At 36.1% G+C, this 21,774-nt stretch overlaps 1 protein-coding gene across 2 annotated transcripts; it reads right to left on the minus strand.

Annotated features, from left to right (window-relative positions):
• Positions 1-2,268: 2,268 nt before the first annotated feature.
• On the minus strand, positions 2,269-19,331 carry LOC111586133 (aryl hydrocarbon receptor-like). 2 transcript variants are annotated; one of them, XM_055015253.1, is made up of 9 exons: positions 19,175-19,331; positions 17,906-17,995; positions 17,325-17,436; positions 16,154-16,281; positions 15,869-16,071; positions 15,109-15,218; positions 14,236-14,377; positions 10,837-12,592; positions 2,269-6,428 (listed from the first exon to the last, which is right to left on the minus strand). In XM_055015253.1, exons 1-9 carry the CDS (start codon positions 19,202-19,204, stop codon positions 6,366-6,368), a joined length of 2,634 nt encoding a protein of 877 aa, XP_054871228.1. In that variant the 5' UTR covers positions 19,205-19,331; the 3' UTR covers positions 2,269-6,365. The 2 variants fall into 2 exon arrangements, with proteins under 2 accessions (XP_054871228.1, XP_054871227.1); XM_055015252.1 differs by having other exon boundaries at positions 2,269-6,431; positions 19,175-19,330.
• Positions 19,332-21,774: the final 2,443 nt, after the last annotated feature.

Consider the following 21,774-nt stretch of genomic DNA (forward strand, 5'->3'; position numbering starts at 1 on the left):
AACGTTCCGTCTGTGGAAAAAATCAAAGTGCTGAAGAGAACATGAAGGTTTGTGGCTTCATTTAGACCGAAGCTCCAGGCTCCGTTTTTATTCCATCTGTCAGGAAAACACAAAGAAAGCTACAGGTTTAACACAGAGACTGACTCACTTTACCAAAATAAAAGCACAGCTACAGGCTTTAATGTGGTGAAGTTTTTACCAAAATAAAAGCACAGCTACAGGCTTTAATGTGGTGGAGATTTTACCAAAATAAAAGCACAGCTACAGGCTTTAATGTGGTGGAGATTTTACCAAAATAATAGCACAACTACAAGTTCAAATGTGGTGGAGATTTTACCAAAGTAAAAGCCCAATTACAGGCTTGGATGTGGTGGAGATTTTACCAAAATAAAAGCACAGCTAAAGGCTTTGATGTGGTTTAGATTTTACCAAAATAAAAGCCCAGCTACAGGCTTTAATATGGAAGAGGTTTAAAGTAGACATTTTATTTCACTGCTTTTAATCAATTAGTTTTATGATTAATAATAAATTAAATTCTGCTTTTTAATTCACTTGATTTTATTTTTATTTTTCAGTTTTATTGTTTATTTTCTGTTTTTTGCTGTTTAATTCAATCAGTTTGTCATTCGATAGAATTTGTGTTGATTTTTTTTTAAATCATGTAATTTTACTCTTCTGTATTTTATATTTTATCTCGTACATTTTGTTTCTATTTACTTTTAAATAAAACTGTTTGCTAAAAATATATACTAATTATTTGATTATTTTCATTGGTCACTTAAAATTATTTTAAAATTAAATACAAAAATGCCAAACATAGAAGATATTCAAAAGCCTGGCACTTTTACTCTGCATTTTTATTCACCTAATTTTATCTAGTTTGTTTACTTTCTGTTTTTCATCTGTCTTAGTTTGTTAATAAATTTTAATCTATAAATTTATTTGCATTTTTTTCCAACTTGTCTGCACTTTTTATATTTTTATTTTTCTATTTTTGGGGTGGGGGTTTAATTAAATTAATTTTACTCTCTTGCATTTTCTATTTTATCTTTTACATGTTTTATTGTTTCACTTTAGTCTGAAATAAACCTGCTCTTTAAAACACACAAACTAAAATTATTGTTAAAATTATTAAAATTATTTTTTTAATTAAATACAAAAAAGCCCCCAAAAATCACTTTTGAATACATTATTTTATTTATTTGTTTTAATTGTTTACTTCATGTTTTTCATCTGTTTCAGTCTGTCAATCAGTTTTACATTTATTTTACATTTTATTTTTTATTTATTTGCACTTTAAAAAAAAACTTGTCGACATTTTTGATTTTATAAATTTAAAATAATTTAATTAAACTTTTTTAGGAGGTGTTCATATAATTAAATTCATTTTACTGTTTTATTTTCTATTTTATCTTCTACATGTTTAACTGTTTGTGATAATCAGCCTGCTCAAAAAATTATTCATTTTTATTATTTCTGTTTGTCAGTCAGGAAAAATCCTTTTCAAATTGAAGATGAAACATTAAATTATATATTTTTAAATAAGATCTGCAAAAACCTGCATGTGATGCATTCATAAAAAAGTTAAATGTTTTGAAATTGCAAGAACAGTAATTTTTTGGTAAATGATGATTAAAAAGAACTTTTTTTATAGAACAGGTCATTCATTCTGCACACAGAGATGCTGGCTTTAATGTAAATGATCTAAATGTTGTAGTTTAATGAGTATTAAAGCTGTTTTCTGTACATAAATATAAATCTGCTGTTTTAACTGTATTTATGAGCAGTGGCAGGTAGATGGAGCCCTCTGCTGGACAGAAAACGTCATTTCATCCTGAGACAATCTAATGTTTTAAATCCTCTCAAACCTGTTTGTGGAAGCAGCTTCTAACTTCTAACACCAACATCTAGACCTTCATGAACACCAGGTTCTGTTTCCGACCAACGAGTCCATGAAGAAGGAAGTTCTTCCTCTAGAAGCAGAACCTTAAAGCTCCACTGATCACATTTACAAAGAAAAGACCTTCTGGAGGAAAGTTCTGTGGTCAGATGGAACAAAAACTGAAGGTGAAGCCTTGAACCCCAAGAACACCAAACCTACCATCAAGCATGGAGGTGGCAGTATCATGCTCTGTGGAACTGGAGTTTTACACAAAGTAAATGGAATAACGAATAATAATTCTGAATAATTCTGGACAAGTTATGAATGTTTTTCACGTTTTGAGTAAAGAGCAGCTTTCAGTTGTAATGAAAACACTCAGACAGCTGTAATGATTGCACACGTTTACTGAGGATAAAACAAAGCGTTGACAGAACAGATGCTGGTTACTGGAGGCTGGAACCACCGCGAAATAAAGGATTACATCGAGCAGGAAGAGGACAACGTTGGTTTCCAGGGTTTTCTTTAGTGGCTACAGTCCTGAAAAACAAGTTCTTTCCACAAAGTCCGGAGGAAAGTTCAAATACTGAGAGATTTCCCACAATGCAGCAGGAAAAAGCTGCCAAATCATTGCCGCTCAGGTTCGACTGTAGTGTGGATCGTTTAAACTGAACGTTTTCACGACGTTTCTGCTCAACCGGGTCAGATTCAACAGAACATATGGATATTTATGGACATATGAGTTCATTTCTACATCAATTTATAAACTATTTTCCGAGATAAATCCTTTAAATCTGCCCGGCGACCAACTTTTAGCAGCTTTTAGGAATCTGAGTGTTTGAACAATTAAAGATAAATTTTCCCTGTTTTTTCTCATCATGACGATAAATTAAACTCTAAATTATTGATTAAATTATCTCTGATTATTGGGGAGTGGAAAGATGAAAAAAACTGTTAAAAGTTTACATGAAAAGTTCCGTCTTTGAGCTTAAACCAGCAAAAAAAAATTCAATAAGACAAAGCTGAACACATGGAAAAGTTTTAATATGAAATATTCAGTCATAAAAATGAAATAAAAAGACATTTTTAGTCATTTGGGATGAATTATAGGTTATTTGTGAGAAACTGAGGTATTCTAGACAAGCTTCACATCATTTTGGACATATTTTAAGTCATTTTCACAATTTTTTTTACTTTAGACAGTTTGTAAATTCGTTTTTCACAAAATTTTACATAATTTTGGACATTTTTGAATTCTTTTGGGCAAATTTTCAGCAATTTGGGACAGATTTTGAGTCATTCTGGAGAAGTTTTGCATCATTTTGGACAAATTTTAAATCATTTTCAACATTTTTTTCTCAATTACAACAGTTTTTCCACAATTTTTATTATAATTTTTTTTACGTCATTTTGGACATTTTAGAATCATTTTGAATAAATTTTAGGTCATTCTGGGAAAGTTTTGCACGTTTTGACTCATTTTCAAATTTTTTTTCTCATTTTAAACTAATTTCAAGTTATTCTGGACCATTTCTAAACCATTCTTGACAGTTTTTCAGTAATTCTGGACTAGCTATGAGTCACTTTTGACATATCTCAAGTAATTTTGCACATTTTGTGTTTTTTTTTTGTTTGTTTAGTTTGTGTGTAGCTTTGGTCATTTTATGTCTCACTCTGGACATTTAACATCTCTTTGTGGTGGTTTCGAACAACACCTAGAAAACTTTTAACATTAGTAAGCAGCTTGAAACTCCAGAACTATCTGATAAAATTTCAGTTTTTCTGGTTTGTCAAATCTGCTCAATCAGCGATTAAAATTCAACTAAAATAACTTTGGTTTCATTTTTATGACCAAATATTTCGTATTAAAAGCATTTTCTATGTTTAGTTTTGTGTTATTGTGATATTTAGCTACATGGGGTTCAGAAAATATCACCAGTTAACTTCTAAATATCAGATTTGTTGTTAATTTGAGCTCAAAAATGGAAACTGTCATGACTTTTTTTGTTTACTTTTTTCATATTTCCACTCTCCAACAATCAGAGATAATTTAACTACATTCATTGTCATGATGACAAATAACAGGAAATTTCAGGTTTTTATCTTTAATAATTTTTGAGATTTTGTTCTTCAAACAGACTCAGATTTAAAACAAACAGCTGAAAGTTGGTCGCTGGGTGAAGAGTTCAGATAAATGATGTCAAGACAGTTTTTGTTTTCTGGAGCTAAAATCTTAGAGATAATATTTTAACATCCAGAGTTTGAGTCAATAAAGTTTCAGGTGGATCTGCGACGGTGGAGCAGAAGATCCGGTTCAATCTTTTCCCTTGTTTCCGCAGTTTAGGATGATTTTAATGAACCTGAGGGAGCATCTTTAATGTTTAAAGTTCGGCTTTTTATTTACAAGAAGGCAGAAGATTAATAATGAGACGCTTTTCAGCCAGAAGGAAACTCAGACGATTATAATTATCATGAATATTATTATTAATATACTGTGTTCGGCTCAGAGTTTATTAGGAATAAAAATAGATAAAGAACGAGATGCAGATTCACTGTTCAAATCTTTACGTTTTTCTATCAAAACGTCACAGATTTGTTTTTTAAAAAAAGCGTTTCAGGTTTTTATCAATAATCTCTGAAAAAAATTAACAGTTTTTACAGATTTTAACTGTAATTCTTAAAACACTTTACCGTTATTTCACAGATTTTTACATCTTTCTATTGGATATTATCTGTAATTTAACATAACAGAGAAAATCTGTAAAATAACAGGAAACTGCTTCAAAATGTAAAGTTAAAAACTGTTTTAAAAAGGGCTAATTTGGCTTATTGCTAACAGTTTAGCTTCCTGCTATCTGAAGCTAAATGCTAAACATTTAGCTTCCTCCAAACAATTTACCTTCCAGCTAACTGAAGCTAAATGTGAACAGTTTAGCTTTCCGCTAATTGAAGCTAAATGCTAAAAGTTTAGCTTCCTGCTAACAGTTTTGCTTACTCCTAACCGTTCAACTTCCTGTTGAGTTAAGCTTCCTGCTAACGGAAGCTAAATGCTAAACATTTAGCTTCCCCCAAACAATTTTCCTTCTTGCTTACTGAAGCTAAATGTTAACAGTTTAGCTTTCCGCTAATTGAAGCTAAATGCTAACAGTTTAGCTTCCTGTTCAGTTTTGCTTCCTCCTAACCGTTTAACTTCCTGTTAACAGTTAAGCTCCCTGCTAATGGAAGCTAAATGCTAAAAATTTAGCTTCCTCCAAACAATTTTCCTACTTGCTAACTGAAGCTAAATTCTTGCAGTTTAGCTTCCCGCTAACTGCAGCTAAATGCTAAACATTCAGCTTCCTGCTAAGGTTTTAGCATTCTCTTGCTAACAGTCTAGCTTTCTGCTAGCTGTAGCTAAATGCTGACAGTTTAGCTTCCTCCAAACCATTTAACTTCCTGCTGACAGTTTAGCTTTCTGCCAACTAATGCTAAATGCTAAACGTTTAGCTTCCTCCAAAAAGTTTACCTTCTTGCTAACTGAAGCTAAATGCTAACAGTTTACCGTCCTGCTATCTGAAGCGAACTGGTAACAGTTTAGCTTGTCTCTAATTGAAGCTAAATGCTAAACATTTAACTTCCTCCGAACAGTTAAGCTTCCTGCTAGCTGAGGCTAACTGCAAACATTTTAGCTTCCTGCTAACAGAAGCTAATCGCTGCCAGCTGCAGCTAGTCTAGTTTTGTGTTCCTTTCAGTCCTGTGCTGCCGATGAAACCTGTTCATGCAGCCGTTTTTCACGTCTTCTGTTTAATTTGGCCTTTTATTTTTCCAGACTTCTTCTGTTAATTTTTGCCTTTTTCTTCCAGATTTCTGCCTCCTCAGCTCTAACTGCTGCTGTGAAACTCTGGGACTAGACTTCATTCTGCATCTCTGACCGGCAAACATAAAAGTACAATAATATACTGCAAATGCTCAGTACAGGATCGGGGCGTCAGTGAGCCGAAGCGGATATAAGAAATATAAAAAGGCACAAATTAAATCCATACACTTACATCAACCACTTTGAGGGTCTCATTTAAAACACACATTATTTTACCTGTAATTAGGTTCATTGAAGGCATGGCGGTCCCACTTTCAGTGAGTCTCTACGCTTTTGTACAAAGATTACAAATTCTTTTAGAAAATGTTTCCACCTAGCTAGAATAAAAAATCTGCCTTTTGGGTGCTAAATCTTGGAGATAAATCTGGTTTCCCTTATAAAAACATCTTTGGCTGTTTGGACTGGCTCCACTCAGAGCTCGTCCTGGTAAATGCACTTGTGGATCCATACTTCATGTTATTATCGTGTATCTTCACTAAAGTAACAGCAACAAGCTTTAAACAGACAGTATACAGATATATATATATATTTATATATATAGAACATATATAGAACGTAAATGAAACAGAATATGAAACCAAGAACAGTCCGTGGAGAAGTTCCGATGCAGGCGTCCGTCCTTCTGCAGGTTTACTCCATCAGATACGTGGAAACGTCGTGAGGCGGAGCGACGAACATCCCACCACTGTTAGCCTGCTGCAACACAAAGACACGAAAACGTCACAAAACACAAAATGTCACAGAACTGCTCACAATTACACACAATTACATCATTATTAAATGGATATACAGGAGGTCCTCGGTTTACGACGTCCTCAACCTATGGCGTTTCATTGTTACGTCGGAACTGGTTACGGGCGGGTCTTTGGTTTACGACGTACGGTGTTTTATTGTTATGTCGGAACTGGTTACAGTCGAGTCCTCGGTTTACGATGTACGGCGTTTCGTTGTCATGTTGGAACTGGTTACGGACGGGTCCTCGGTTTACGATGTACGGCGTTTTGTCGGAACTAGTCGGAAATAGTTGTCAAGCGGAGAAATCACAGAGAAACTAGCCAAACATGAACAGAGCTCCTACAATCACAGGGAAACTAGCCAAACATGAACCCTACAATCACAGAGAAACTAGCCAAACATGAACCCTACAATCACAGGGAAACTAGCCAAACATGAACGGAGCCCCTACAATCACAGGGAAACTAGCCAAACATGAACCCTACAATCATAGGGGAAACTAGCCAAACATGAACGGAGCTCCTACAATCACATGGAAACTAGCCAAACATGAACGGAGCTCCTACAATCACAGGGAACCTAGCCAAACATGAACGGAGCTCCTACAATCACAGGGAAACTAACCAAACATGAACCCTACAATCACAGGGAAACTAGCCAAACATGAACCCTACAATCACAGGGAAACTAGCCAAACATGAACCCTACAATCACAGGGAAACTAGCCATACATGAACCCTACAATCACAGGTAAACTAGCCAAACATGAACGGAGCTCCTACAATCACAGGGAACCTAGCCAAACATGAACGGAGCTCCTACAATCACAGGGAAACTAGCCAAACATGAAACCTACAATCATAGGGGAAACTAGCCAAACATGAACGGAGCTCCTACAATCACATGGAAACTAGCCAAACATGAACGGAGCTCCTACAATCACAGGGAACCTAGCCAAACATGAACGGAGCTCCTACAATCACAGGGAAACTAACCAAACATGAACCCTACAATCACAGGGAAACTAGCCAAACATGAACCCTACAATCACAGGGAAACTAGCCATACATGAACCCTACAATCACAGGGAAACTAGCCAAACATGAACGGAGCTCCTACAATCACAGGGAACCTAGCCAAACATGAACGGAGCTCCTACAATCACAGGGAAACTAGCCAAACATGAACCCTACAATCACAGGGAAACTAGCCATACATGAACCCTACAATCACAGGGAAACTAGCCAAACATGAACCCTACAATCACAGGGAAACTAGCCATACATGAACCCTACAATCACAGGGAAACTAGCCAAACATGAACGGAGCTCCTACAATCACAGGGAACCTAGCCAAACATGAACGGAGCTCCTACAATCACAGGGAAACTAGCCAAACATGAACAGAGCCCTCGCCCTGGTGACATTTATGTGTTTGGAGGGAAAACCACAAAAAAGGACAAGGAGGAGAATATGGACGTGGCCCTGTCTTGGAAAGAGAGGCCAGTTTGGGATGCCAATTTTGCAAAGGGAGCTTGAAATAAGTACTTGTTAGCATCTACTAGCATTAGCATTTACTGTTATTGTCTGTCATTTTCCAACAAAACACACTTCTTTTTTGTTTAAATCACACATCCTTGTTTTGATGCGTTTTGTCGCTGTAAATCATCTGTTTGGGTTTAGCTCCAGTGTGGCGTTGATCATTACGTCATTCCATCCTGCATTTGTATTGGTTAGTTAGTTGTTGTAGGTCCAGCAGCATCACACTGTGAGATGATCACACCAAATTTCAGAGAGTCAGAATTTTATGGCAGCTTGTCTTGGGTCGCCATGACAACGGCTGTCCTTGAACCTGTCTCACAATGCGACGTAGGACCACCGATTAACTATGACCAAAGATATCGCCACGATTCTCTCACCGTTGTTATCTTTTGTCTGGAATGGCCAAAAATCAGACAGTGTGTAGAGGCCTTAAGTCAGACTCTTCTGATGAGGTTCCAACTTAGAGCGAAAATCGACTTAGGTCACGCTGTTTTTTTCAGTCAATTTTGAGATTTTGTGACGTTTTTCTTCATTAAACTAGTAGGAAAATACTAATTTAAGTGATTGAACAATAACACAAATTATCGACATTTAATGACTTTACAGTGACGTGTACTCGTTCAATCCAATAAAAATGTACAGAATTCTACAAAACACGTCATCAAAATGAGGTTTTGGCTTTGACTGAGTCAGAAAACCTTTGACTCAACAACATGAAACAAGAATTCTGATGCTAGTTTTTATCCAATATTTACATTTTATGTTCTGTTTGCAAATTCAGACAGTTTTAGATAAATAGTACAGTAATATTTCCAATAAATGTTAAGTAACAACCAGTTAAAGATGTTTTATGGTGATAGAAGTAGTTAAAATTTAAACCCATTTAAAGTCTCAAGACTATATGTACCTGATAAGTGTTGTTATCTATATCTATAATTACACCCAACTTACATTCATTAAAACAATGTGGTGAAACTGCCTGGGGAGGGATGTCAGGACTGTATGATAAGTGACCGATAAGTGGTGTCAGAATCACTTATCATAGAGTTCTAACATCCCTCCCCAGGCAGTTTTTTTTAACCGCTATTCATATGTTCTGCCTTTATGCATTCAATAGAAGACAACCGGACTTCCCTTTTGCAGGTAACGCCTATTAATGATGCAAGTTTGGCATGTCTCAGGGTGTGAATAGTTGTGAAACTGCCAGGTGAGGGGAGTCATAAAATAGTGGTGAAACTGAGTGCAAGGCTGCATTGTAAGTATCTGATAAGTGTTGTCAGGGGTATTAACGATGGTAAGGGTAAGAATGATTGTAAAAAAGCCTGGTGAGGGGAGTCATGATTAAAAGACAACACCACTCATCGACTACTTATCATACAGTCCTGACATCCCTCCCCAGGCAGTTTTACCACAATTAACACTTGGTGCCTGTACAGATTCAATAGAAGGCAACCAGACTTCCCTTTTGCAGCTAACCCCTACTAATGATGTAAGTTTTGCATGTCTTGGGGTGTGAATAGTTGTGAAACTGCCAGGGGAGGGGAGTCATGAAATGGTGGTGAAAATGTCAAGGAGGGATGTCAAGACTGTAGTGTAAGTATCTGATAAGTGTTGTTGGACAAATTAACTATGGTGAGAATGGTAGTGACACTGCCTGGTGAGGGGATTAAAAGAGGCTACAACACCACTAATCGTACAGTCCTGACTTCCCTCACCTGGTAGTTTTGTACCACTATACTATTCACACCTCCCTCCCGGCACCTCCCAGCAACACTTATCAGGTACTTATCATGCAGTCCTGAGATCCCTGCCCAGGCAGTTTGATCTACCATTCAGGCCTCTGAATTTTAGGCTATGCTGCTGCCCCCAAATCCCATGGCTGATGCCATGCCCAATGAACTAAGACTTGTATATCTCGAGGTGTCAATAGTGGTGAAACTGCCAGGTGAAGGATGTCAAGACTGTATTAGAAGTACCTGATAAGTGTTGTCGGGAGTTCCTGGTGTTTCATAATTATCACCAAATTGATGCGTCGGGAATAATCTCAGAACTGCACTGTAAGTGGCCAAATCACATGTCCAATAATGATCCAAGATTAGCATGTCTCAAGATGTTGTGAAACTGCCAGGTGAGGGATGACTCAAAGTGTTACTAGTGGTGAAACTGCCTGGGGAAGGGAGTCAGGACTAAGAGAGGCAACAACACCACTTATCGGTCACTTATCGTACAGTCCTGACATCCCTCCCTTGGCAGTTTCACCGCCATTCACACTTTGTTTCTGTGTAGATTGAATAGAAGGCAACTGAACTGTTTGTTTTGTTCCTGATAACATTTTACTTGTCATCCAAGAAACCTCTGAAGTTCAGACTATATTGTCACCCCCAATTCATGTGGCTAATGCCCATTATTGATCCAAGATAGCTGTGAAACTGCCAGGTGAGGGATGACTTCAACTGTTATTAGCAGTACAACTGTGAAGGATGTCAAGTCTGCATTATAAGTACCTGACAAGTCTTGTTGGATGTATCAGCGACGTGACACTCATAAGTTGACAATGGTGGTGAAACTGCCTGGGGAGATGAGTCAGAACTACGAGAGGCGACAACACCACTTATCGGCCACTTATTGTCTAGTCCTGACATCCCTCCCCAGGCAGTCATCCAGAACCAAAAAACAAGTCCAGTTTTCTTCTACTGAAGCACTCAGGATTACTAAGAATTAATCTACACATACTTGAAGAAATTTCGGACAACATCCGGAGTTCATGAGACATAGTCTTTGCTGTGTAAGCACTTGTTCTGCTTCATGCTAGCGGGAATGTTTACCTGTGTCTGCCTGTTGTTTTGCAGGTAGTGCTGGATGCGAGCGTACTGTGCGATGGACATGTTGGGCGGAGTGGCGAGAGGACTGATGTCGGCGTTCTCCTGGCTGATGGCGGACGTCCCAACCACCGGCTCACTGTGGTTCTGCTGGTAGTAGCAGGAGGCCTGGACAGGACTCTGGTCCAGCGAGGGGTCGGCCCCCCTGAGGCCCGGAGCCCTGGAGGGAGTAAGGACATCGCTGCCTGGTGGGCTGGAAGAAAAATGCTGGTTGAACATACAGCTGCTTTGATTGGACGCCTGGCCTCCTGGCAGCGCCCCCTGCTGGTTCAGTCCAGTGACGCCCCATGGCCAGAAACCAGCATGCGGGATTGTTTGGCCCTGTGAATTTTGGCTCTGGAATGCCGGCAACCCCTCGTGTCCGTTCTGCACGATGCCGGCGTGAGGCACCTTCTGGTTCTGATTCTGGTTCCACTGCTGCAGCGGATGGCTGGGCGGATCAAACGGGAGGCTTCCCTGAAGACATGGCGAGGAAAAGGGAATATTAGACGCGCTCGAGGAGCTAAAGTCACTGCAGGGAATCAGAGGAGGCAATGTGTCCATGAGGGCAGGAGCTACACTGTTGGGTTCTAGGACTGAGCTCTGCAGCATCGCAGCAGGATGGTTCTGATGCAGCGGGAGCTGATCGGCCTGCTGGACCGCACCGTTGACCCCCGGATGGCAGCCCGAGTGCTGGACCGATGCCTCACCACAGGACTGAAATGTTGCAAAGGTGTCATCGGCTGAGATGTTGGGGACGGTGAGCACTGGGAGCTCGATAGATGGACTGAAAATGTCCTGAAGCTGCAGCTGCTGAAGAGGGGGCAGGTTGCTGTCGGTCGGAGGGATCTGAGGGATCTGAGTAATTTGGGGGATCTGAGTAATCTGGGGGATCTGAGAGATCAGAGGACCTTGGTGCGTCAGTGTCTGGGTGTTACCGAATACCTGAGCAGACTGAAGGCTCGACCCGGGGATCCCTCCTCTGTTGACGGCGCTCTGCTGCTGAGCATAGACGCCGTTAATCAGAGGGACAGTCTGTTCAGGGCTCGGTGTGGGAAACAGCGGCGGCTCACGGAGCTCACCGGGTGAGAACTGATTGAAGGGATCCTGCTGCTGGTTGAGTCTGGTCAGGCAGCTGGGAGGGTTCAGGAGGTCCTCGCCGTTCTCTTTGAACAAAATACCCTCGACGTAGTCAAAGATGTCATCGGTGAGGATGCTGTCCAGGTCCGACCTCACGTTATTCTGCTGAGCCTCATCCTGACCCAGCCTCTTCAGAGCGTTCTCCCACTCCATCAGCTCGCCTTCGCTCATGTCCAGGTTCTGCAGAGCTGAACCGAAGTCGCGATTTTGCACCATCTTCTCCAGGCTGTTGATCACAGCCATCACCGACTGCTGGGACTCCTTCTTCACCAACATGACGTCTGATGTGGTGGTCTCGTTGGTGACTTTGAGCAGCGCCTGGCTGTCCACGAACACCTGGTCCACAGGTAGAGGATCCGTCACCCCCAGGCTGTAGATGTTTTCGTCCTGTTTCAGGAAGCAGTCCAGCAGGGATTTAGGATCTTCGTCCTTCTTCGTGTTGCTGCTGCTGAACTTCTTGTTGAACTGGGCCTGATTGACGTCCATGGTGGGGCCGGTGTTGTAGAGGACGGCCTCTCCAGTGGTGAGGCTGAAGGGAAGCTGAAGCCGCCGTTGACGAAAATACTCCTCCCCCTCGGTTTTACTGCAACAAACCAAACAGCAGGTTGCTTTACTGACACTAAGAAATAAGGTGCATTCATCAGTCATTTTAGCAACAAATAGAGGTGTTGTTTGGGGCTAATAAATATTTGAAAGGCATCTTTGAAAGGCAAGTCTGGATTTTGACAAAAAAAACAGCAATCATCAAAACTGAAAACTAGAAAAACTAAAAAGATTGTTGTATTTTTAGTTTTACGAAGGTCCTTCTATGTAACATGTGTGATGTACAGTTCCATTAGAAAACTTAAAATTAAGAAAGTATTTAATCAAAACCGCTTTTCTCTTCGAGAATTGGCAAAAAATAAACTGTTTGGTGAACAAAATTCTGGTTCCAATAGATTTTTCAGGACTGACTCAGCTGTGACCAACAGTGAAACATCCAAAATGATGAAAAACTTGGCCAAAATAACAAAGGTTTGTCCAATATGAAAAAAATAGACAAAAACTTGTCCAAATTGCCTTTAAACTTGTCAAACTTGTCAAAAATCTGCCAAAATAACCAAAAATTGCCCAAAATGACATGAAACTTGGCCACAATAACTTAGACCTTGACAAAAATAACTCAAGCAGTCATTTAAAATTCCAAAAAACGACCAAAACTGGCATAAAACAACTCAGAACTTGGAAAAAAATCACAAAAAAACTTGCCAAACTGCTTACGAAGTTGACCAAAACAACTCAAAACTTGGCCAAAATAACCCAAATTTAGCAAACACGACGTGAAAAAATAACACGTGTCCAAACTGTCTAAAAACTGTAAGATAATAAGAATAATATGTCCTAAAAAATTAACTAAAAAATGCCCAAAATGATGTGAAACTTGTACATAATAACTTGGAACTTGACAAAAATGACTCAAGCAATCATTTAGAAATACAAAAAATGATTTTAAAAAATGTATAAAACAGACCAAAGACCTAAACAGTCAAAAGTTGTCCAATATGACACAAAAATTGCCAAAATTTACAAAAACGTGTCCAAACTGTCTAAAAACTTGTCAAATATGTCTAAAAGATGGCCCAGAATAACACAAATCCAAATGCTCAAATTAGCTGAAAACTTGTCTAAAACAAAGCTAAACTTGCCAAAATTTACCAAAACATGTCTAAACTGCTTACAACTTTTACCATAACCCAAACAACTCAAAATTTAGCCAAAATAATCAAAATTTGTCCAACATGACATGAAAAAATTAGAAAAACGTGTCCAAATTGCCTAAAAACTTGTCAAATATGTCTCCAAAATTTGTTCAATACAACTCTAAACTAGCCAAAACTTATAAAAATATGTCCATCCAGCTACAAACTTGACCATAACCCAAAACCAAACAACTAAAGATTTGGTCAAAATGACAAAAACTTGGCCAAAATAATCAAAATTTGTCCAAAACAACACAAAAAAATGACTGAAATGCGTCCAACCTGCTAAAAACTTGTCAAATACGTCTCAAAAATCGCCTATAACAAAAAATGTCCAAAATAATGTGAAATTTGTCCAAAATAACCTAAATTTGTCCTACAAACAACACAAAAATCACCAAAATGTACAAAAACGTGTCCAAATTGTCAAAAAATTTGACCAAATCAGCCCAAAAGCAGCCGAAGCTTCCCGTTGGGGGCCTCTTACATCAAAGCTTGCTGGTAGGCGATGATGAAGTCGGGTCGGCCTCCTTTGCAGATCAGCTTGGCGTTGGCTTTGACCCAAATCCAGCCGTCAGATTTAGTGAGGAGCCTGAACACCGTCAGACCACTTTCTCCTGTTTTAATCACTGACACACAAACACGAGTTCAAATAAAATCAAAACATCATGAAACAAAACCAGCTAAGAGAAAATAAAACTACTTAAAATGAAATCAGGTAAAATTAAATAAGTTTAAATAAAATCAGATTAAATAAAATCAGACAAATTAAAACAACTTAAAGTAAAATAAATTTAAAAATCTGACAAAACAACTTAAAATATAATACAATTAGTTAAAATACAATCAGATAAAATAAAATTACTTAAATTAAAATCAGATAAAATAAAATAACTGAAAATAAAATCAGAAATTAAAATAACTTAAAATAAAATCAGATCAGACTAAAATAACTTAAAATAAAATCATACAAAATAAAATAAAACAACTTAAAATAAAAAAAAACATGTTAAAAGAAAATCCGATAGAATAAAATAACTTAAAAAAAAAAATCGGATAAAATAAAATTACTTAAAATAAAATCTGACAAATTAAAATAACTTAAAATCAGAAAAGATTAAAATAAAACAACTTAAAATAAAATGTAATGAAATAAAATAAAATTAGATAAAATAAAACAAAACTTAAAATAAAATCAGACAAAATAAAACAAAATAATTTAAAATAAAATCTGACAAAATAATATAACTTAAAATCAGATAAAATAAAATAAAATAACTTAAAATCAGATAAAACAAAATAAGACAGTATAAAATAATTTCAAATGAAATAATTTTTGGATTGTAAACTGTGGACTCACTGCGGATGTGGTTGTCGGCGCAGTACATCATGTCAGCAGCGTGGATGAACTGGTAGCCGGAACCTTTACTGCACAGTTCAGCCTCTGAATATCCCAGAATAATCTGCCCCCTGGAAACAGAAAATTTAACTAAATGTGGAAGAAATTCAGCCATCATGTCCTGGAAACTGACATCTGAGGGTTAGAAGACACAACTTAAAAGAAATAAGTAATTTTTTTTTATATTTTAGTCTTTAAGGACCTCGTTGGATCATTTCTAAACTGACGTCTGAGGTTAGAAGATGACTTAAAAGAAATAAGATATTCACAGTCAAAAATAATATTAATAAATTAAATTTTTTAAAATATTTTTGTCTTTAAAGACCTCATTAAACGTTTCTAAACTGTCGTCTGAGGTTTATAATGTCACACTTAAAAGAAATGTTATTGAAAAAGGAAAAATAATAATATATGACGTTTTATAATATTTTTGTCTTTCAGGACCTCGGTGTGACGTTTCTAAACTGACTACTGAGGGTTATAAGATCTGATTTGCCATTGAAAGTGAAAAATAATCTTAATATATGACATTTTATTGATATTTTAGTCTCTAAGGACCTCAGTGTGATGTTTCTAAACTGCCCTGTGAAGGTTATAGATCTGACTTAGAAGAAATAAGTGAAAAATAATCTTAATATATGACATTTTATTGATATTTTAGTCTCTAAGGACCTTGTTAAACGTTTCTAAACTGCCCTGTGAGGGCTCTAGGTCTGCTCACCTGCTGCAGGTGCCCATCGGGGTGAAGTCCAGCTTGTGTTTGGTCTGAAACAGCATCATCTTGGTTCTGATCTCCACGATGGAGGGCGGCTGGACCGGCATGGCGATGGCGAACAGGGCCAGCTGAGGCCGGCTCCGGGTCCCGTTGTCCCTCAGGAGGTTCTGGCCGTGGAGGTACTTGAGGCGGCCCTGGAACTTCAGCGCCTGGTCCAGGGGGAGCAGAACCAGATGTTGGTTTGTTTGTGGAGGCTTTTATTCACCACGTGCTGCTGTTTTCTGAACTCACCAGGAAGCCGGAGGAGTTGTCCAGCAGGCAGCGGAAGCGACAGACGAAGCTCCTCTCCAGGAAGGAGGAGTTTTCTGGAGGAAGCTGCTCTGGACTGTAGCTCACCGGGTTTGCACAGACCTGGACACCTGCAGGGTGAGACTCATCAGAACCTGTGATCCTCTGGTTTACCTCCACTCTTCCTGGTATTAATCAGACCAGCTGCTGCTCAACTGGCTGGTTCCGCATCAATGCATTTGCAGATTATTTGAATTTAAAAATATATATTAAATTTGATTTGCCACCAGTCTTTTCTCTGAGACAGATGTTCCCTAAACGCCTCACTAAAGGCTACAGTAGAAGCTGCTAGCTAGCGGTGCACAGAGAAGCTTCTAGTCTCATCAGCTACTGCAGCAGCTCAGAGACCAAAAATGAATGAGATATGAGTTTTAATGTCAAATATACCTGAAAACAGGTGAGTTCATCCACCTGCACTGTTGTCTAGGAGCATTATAAACACAAATATCACAGTTTATCATGTTCATATGATTGTGGGAAGCCAAATTCCTGATCGCAGTGGTTTAATTTTCAAATAATTACATTTTTGGTTTTACTAACTAAAACATATATTTGTGTTAAAATAACTTTAATGCATTAAATGTTGTGTGATTCTTTTCAACACAATTGTCATAAATATAGTTTGAATGAATATAAATAAATGAATATTTTGACCAAAAATGAGTTTCAAAAGAGTGAAATAAGGAGTTTTAATGTCAAATATACCTGAAAACAGGTGAGTTCTCCTACCTGCACTGTTGTCTAGGAGAACATCTAATGAAATGAATTTCATTAGAAATATACATGTAGCTACATGTATATTTCATCATGAATATCTGTGTCTTGACATAGTATTTCACATACTTTCCCAGAATGTTCTCAGCTTTTTAAAGTGTTTTTTTCTGCTGCATTAACCAGAAACCGACATTTCAAAAACAACAACAAATACAAAATATGTCAAATCGTATTGTTAAATTCAGTAGAACAGAGAAATTCTATCGTAACACGTTGTAGAAAAACTAATCAGTAACAACACTTGAACGTTCCGTCACTAGTTGTTGCTGTTTGAATCACATTAAATCTAAAGTGTGAAATGTTTCATGACGTAAAGTTTAATGAGGTTTTAACTTCTCACCGTCTCCGTCTGCAGCCTGCGACGGCTTTAAGGCGAAGTGCAGCTGCTCCCTGAACATCATCCGATCATCAGTGTGGATTAATTCAAAAACACTCTGATGAACTACGTCTGACTGCAGAGACAAAACACTGAGAATCAGCAACACAATCCCACAAAACTAAACACAAACCAGACTCTGACACTAAATGATTTCCACTAGATAAATAAGATTACAAACGTCACAACTAATATATTGAATTATATAAACGTCACACAAATCTGCTGTTATGTGAATTTAAAAAGCATAAAATGCACATTTGCACAAAGATAATATTGTGCATTTAACTGTGTGTAGATTTTTATATTTTAAAATAATTGCTCTTCTGCTTTTACTATTTAATACTAATTAAAACAGAAACATTTGGGTTAGAAATAGCTGCATTTAAAGTTTTTTACATTTTAGAAGAAGCGTTTAATCCAGTAAATACTATATTTTTAACCATTTCTGTGCAGCTTTAACCAATAAAATGTTATAAATGTCTGTTTTATTGACCTCTAATGATCCTCTCGTACTGATAAAATATTCAAACACTTTGACTCACCTGGTGGAAGCCGAGGTAATCTTTGATTGTAGGTGAAGAGTAAAACACTAAACCGTCGGCTGTCACCACCATCACGAAGCCGTTCAGAGCCTGCAGAGAAAAACAACCAATAAAATACACCAAATACATAAAAACTGAAAAAAATACCAATAAAATACAGAAATACTGCAGAGAAAAACTACCAACAAAATACATAAAATACATAAAAACTGAAAAAAATACCAATAAAATACAGAAATACTGCAGAGAAAAACTACCAACAAAATACATAAAATACATAAAAACTGAAAAAAATACCAATAAAATACAGAAATACTGCAGAGAAAAACTACGAATAAAATACATAAAAAATGAAAAAAACCCAATAAAATACATAAATACTGTAGAAAAAACAACAAATAAAATACAAAAAATACATAAAAACTGCAAAAAAATACCAATAAAATAGATAAATACTGCAGAAAAACACCAAGAAAATACATAAAATACATAAAAACTGTGTTTGTGGACTCGGTTTTGGTAGCGTTTTGGTTAGAATAAAATAGAATAAATAAAAATAAAAATTAAAACTAATAATAATAATAATAATAATAATAATAATAATAATAATAATAATAATAATAATAATAATAATAATAATAATAAATTAAAATAAAAGTATAATAAAAATAAAACAAGATGGCACTGAATATAACATAATAAAAGAGCTGGTTTGCAACAAAAATGCAAAAACTGACCACAAAAAAAGAAAAATAAAAGAAGAAGAAGCCAAACAAAAAATGTAAATCAAATAATATAATAAATAAATAAAAAATATTTTAAAAAAATAAACAAAAACCCCAGTAAAAATGGACCTTATAGTATTAACAATTACAGAGATTAACCTTAATGATTTTGAGGTAAAATTGAAATAAATATCCAACAAATCCGATCGCTTCCTGGATCTCCTATGAATCTTTCTGCTTTGTGTTTGTATAATTATATTTTATTCTATTTTATTTTAAAACTACATAGAAAACTATTTAGAATATTTGACTTTACCTTGACCTGGAACCTTTTGTTACTCTGGATTATCGGTGGTAAATAAATAAAGTGTTTGTTTATCTAGTCAGTAGATGCAATAGCCAATGAAAAAAACACTTATTTAACCAATCAGAGCAGAGATATCAGCCACAGCCTTGACTCTAAAGTCTCAAAGTCCTGCAGTTTTGAAACGCTGAGTTTATTCTATGATATTAGAGTTTATTTCCAGGTGTTCCCGGTTCATACCTGCAGCAGCAGATCCCCTTCAGAAAACATCCCGTTGTCCACGTTGTTCCCGTTCTGACCAGAAAAACCCAAACTGCTGTGATTGTTCTTCACGGTGGCTGCAAATAAAAACACAAAACAGACCAGAAATCAGCATTTTTAACATCTCTCAGCTCATTGATGGCATTTTAAACTGACAAAAAGCTTCCATATCTTATCTGAAAATTATTAAAAAAGGACAAAAGTCTGTTCAAAAGGACTCAAAAAGTCTCCAAATTGACAAAAAATGGTCCAAAATAATATAAAAACTGGCCAAAATTAGTCAAAATGACAGAAACTTGTCCTAAAAATGTTGAAACTTGTCTAAAATGACAAAAATCTGTCCAAAACTACAAAAATTTGTGCAGAATGACCTGAAACTTTTTCAAAATTAGTCCAGAATTTCTCTAAAAGTGTCAAACAACAAAAACTGGACCTAAATAACCCAAAACCTGACTCAAAATTTTTTTCAAAATTAGTCAAAATGAAAGAAATCTGCCCTAAATATTTAGAAACTTGTATAAGTAAATAAAGATACCTTTTGGTGTCTAAAATTACAAAAATCTGTCTAAAATAACTCAAAAAGACTCAAAAATGACAAAAACTGGTCCTAAAAGATCAAAACCTGACGTAAAAACTGGTCAATATTTAGAAACTTGTCTTGAAAAACTAAAGAAGTGTCAAAAAATGAGAATTTAAAAAAAAAAAAGACTAAAAATTATTAAAAAATGACAAAAGTCATTCCAAAATGACACTGAACGTCTCCAAAATTACTGAAAATGGTCCTCAATAACACAAAATTTGACTTAAAAAATGTTCAGAATGAGTCAAAATGATAGAAATCGGTCCAAAATATTTTTACATTTCCCCAAATTAGTCAAGAACTGTACAAAAAAAAATGGTTGAAATCTGTATAAAAATGATAAAAATAGTCAAAAATCGTACAAAAATAGTCAAAAACTACTACATTTTCCCTAAATTAGTCAGGAACTGTCCAAGAAATGTTCAAAAGCAGTCCAAAAATATAAAAAATTGTCTAAAATCTCACAAAAATGGTCAAAAACTTCTACATTTTAACAAATTAGTCAACAATTGCACAAAAAATTTTAAAATCAGTACAAAAGTTGTCATAAGTCACACAAAAATGGTTAAAAATTACTATATTTTTCCAAAAAGTCAAGAACTGCTAAAAAAAAAAATGTTAAAATGTCCAAAAATTGTCTAAACTCACTCCAAAAATGATAAAAATGGACTAAAATCACACAAAAATGGTCAAAAAGACAATTTTTTTTCTAAAATGAGTCAAGAATTGTCTAAAAATGACAAAAATCCATCCTGAATATGTTGAAATTTGTCCTGAATAACTGAAGAAGTGTCCAAAAATGAGAAAAATTTGTCAAAAATGACAGAAAATTATTCAAAAAAGGGAACCAGGCTCCAAAACAACATTTATAAAGTAGCTTTAATTGATTATTATTCCTGTTAATCAGAATAAGGCTGATTAAAATTAGGAAATCCATGAACAGTTGAAGCTGCTGAGTTTCCTTTAGCACCACAGGGAGGCGCTGTTTCTCCCGTTTAGCTCAAAAGGAAAATATCTGTTTATCTAACAGGGAAAAGCCAAACTGAGACGGTCTGCGGTGTAAAAAACATCATGTTATCCACCAGTTAGTGTGTTTTCTACGCACTGCTTTCACCTGGAAAGGGTAAAATTTGAGTCGAGCTGCAAGGATTCATCGATCATTCATCAAATATTAAACCTCTGAACCTAAAAAACTGGTTTAAAAGACACGTTGTTGACTGACAAGCTGGTGAAATGTCGACTAAAGACTGTATTTTAGCAGAAATATGGATCCATCCATAGATACCTATACATTTACAGGAACTTTATGGAGACACTATACCACCAAAGTTTTAAGATTTTGCCAATAAGTAAATAATTAATAATGTTGGAGCCATTAAACCATGAGGATCTGCTGAAAAATATTCTGTGTCCAAAATGACTTAAAACTGACCCAAAATGATGGAAAAGTTGTCTGAAACCACACTAAAATGGTATAAAACTAGCATTGTTTTTCAGAATGAGTCAAGAACTATAAAAAATCATTAAAGCAGTTCATAAATGTCTAAAATCACACAAAAATGGTCAAAAACTGCTATATTTTCCCAAATTAGTCAAGAACTGAACAAAAAAAGGTTCACATCTGTATAAAAATGACAAAAATGGTCTAAATTTTTTTTCAATTACTACATTTTTCCCAAATGAGTCAAGAACTGTAAAAAAAAAGTTAAAATCAGTGACAAAAAATTGTCTAAAATCCCACAAAAATGGTCAAAGAAGTTACATTTTCCCAAATTAGTAAAAAACTGTACCAAAAAAATGGCTAAAATGTGTCCAAAAATGGAAAAAAATGTCTAAAATCATATAAAAACTACAAATTTTTTCCCAAATTAGTCAACAACTGTGCAATAAATGGTTTAAATCTGTACAAAAATGAGAAAATTGTTTCAAATCACACAAAAGTGGTCAAAAGAGAACAATTTTCCAAAATTAGTTAAGAACCGTACAAAAAATGTTAAAA

This window comes from Amphiprion ocellaris, chromosome 11, assembly GCF_022539595.1.
Source record: "Amphiprion ocellaris isolate individual 3 ecotype Okinawa chromosome 11, ASM2253959v1, whole genome shotgun sequence".
Classification (NCBI taxonomy): Eukaryota; Metazoa; Chordata; class Actinopteri; family Pomacentridae; genus Amphiprion; species Amphiprion ocellaris.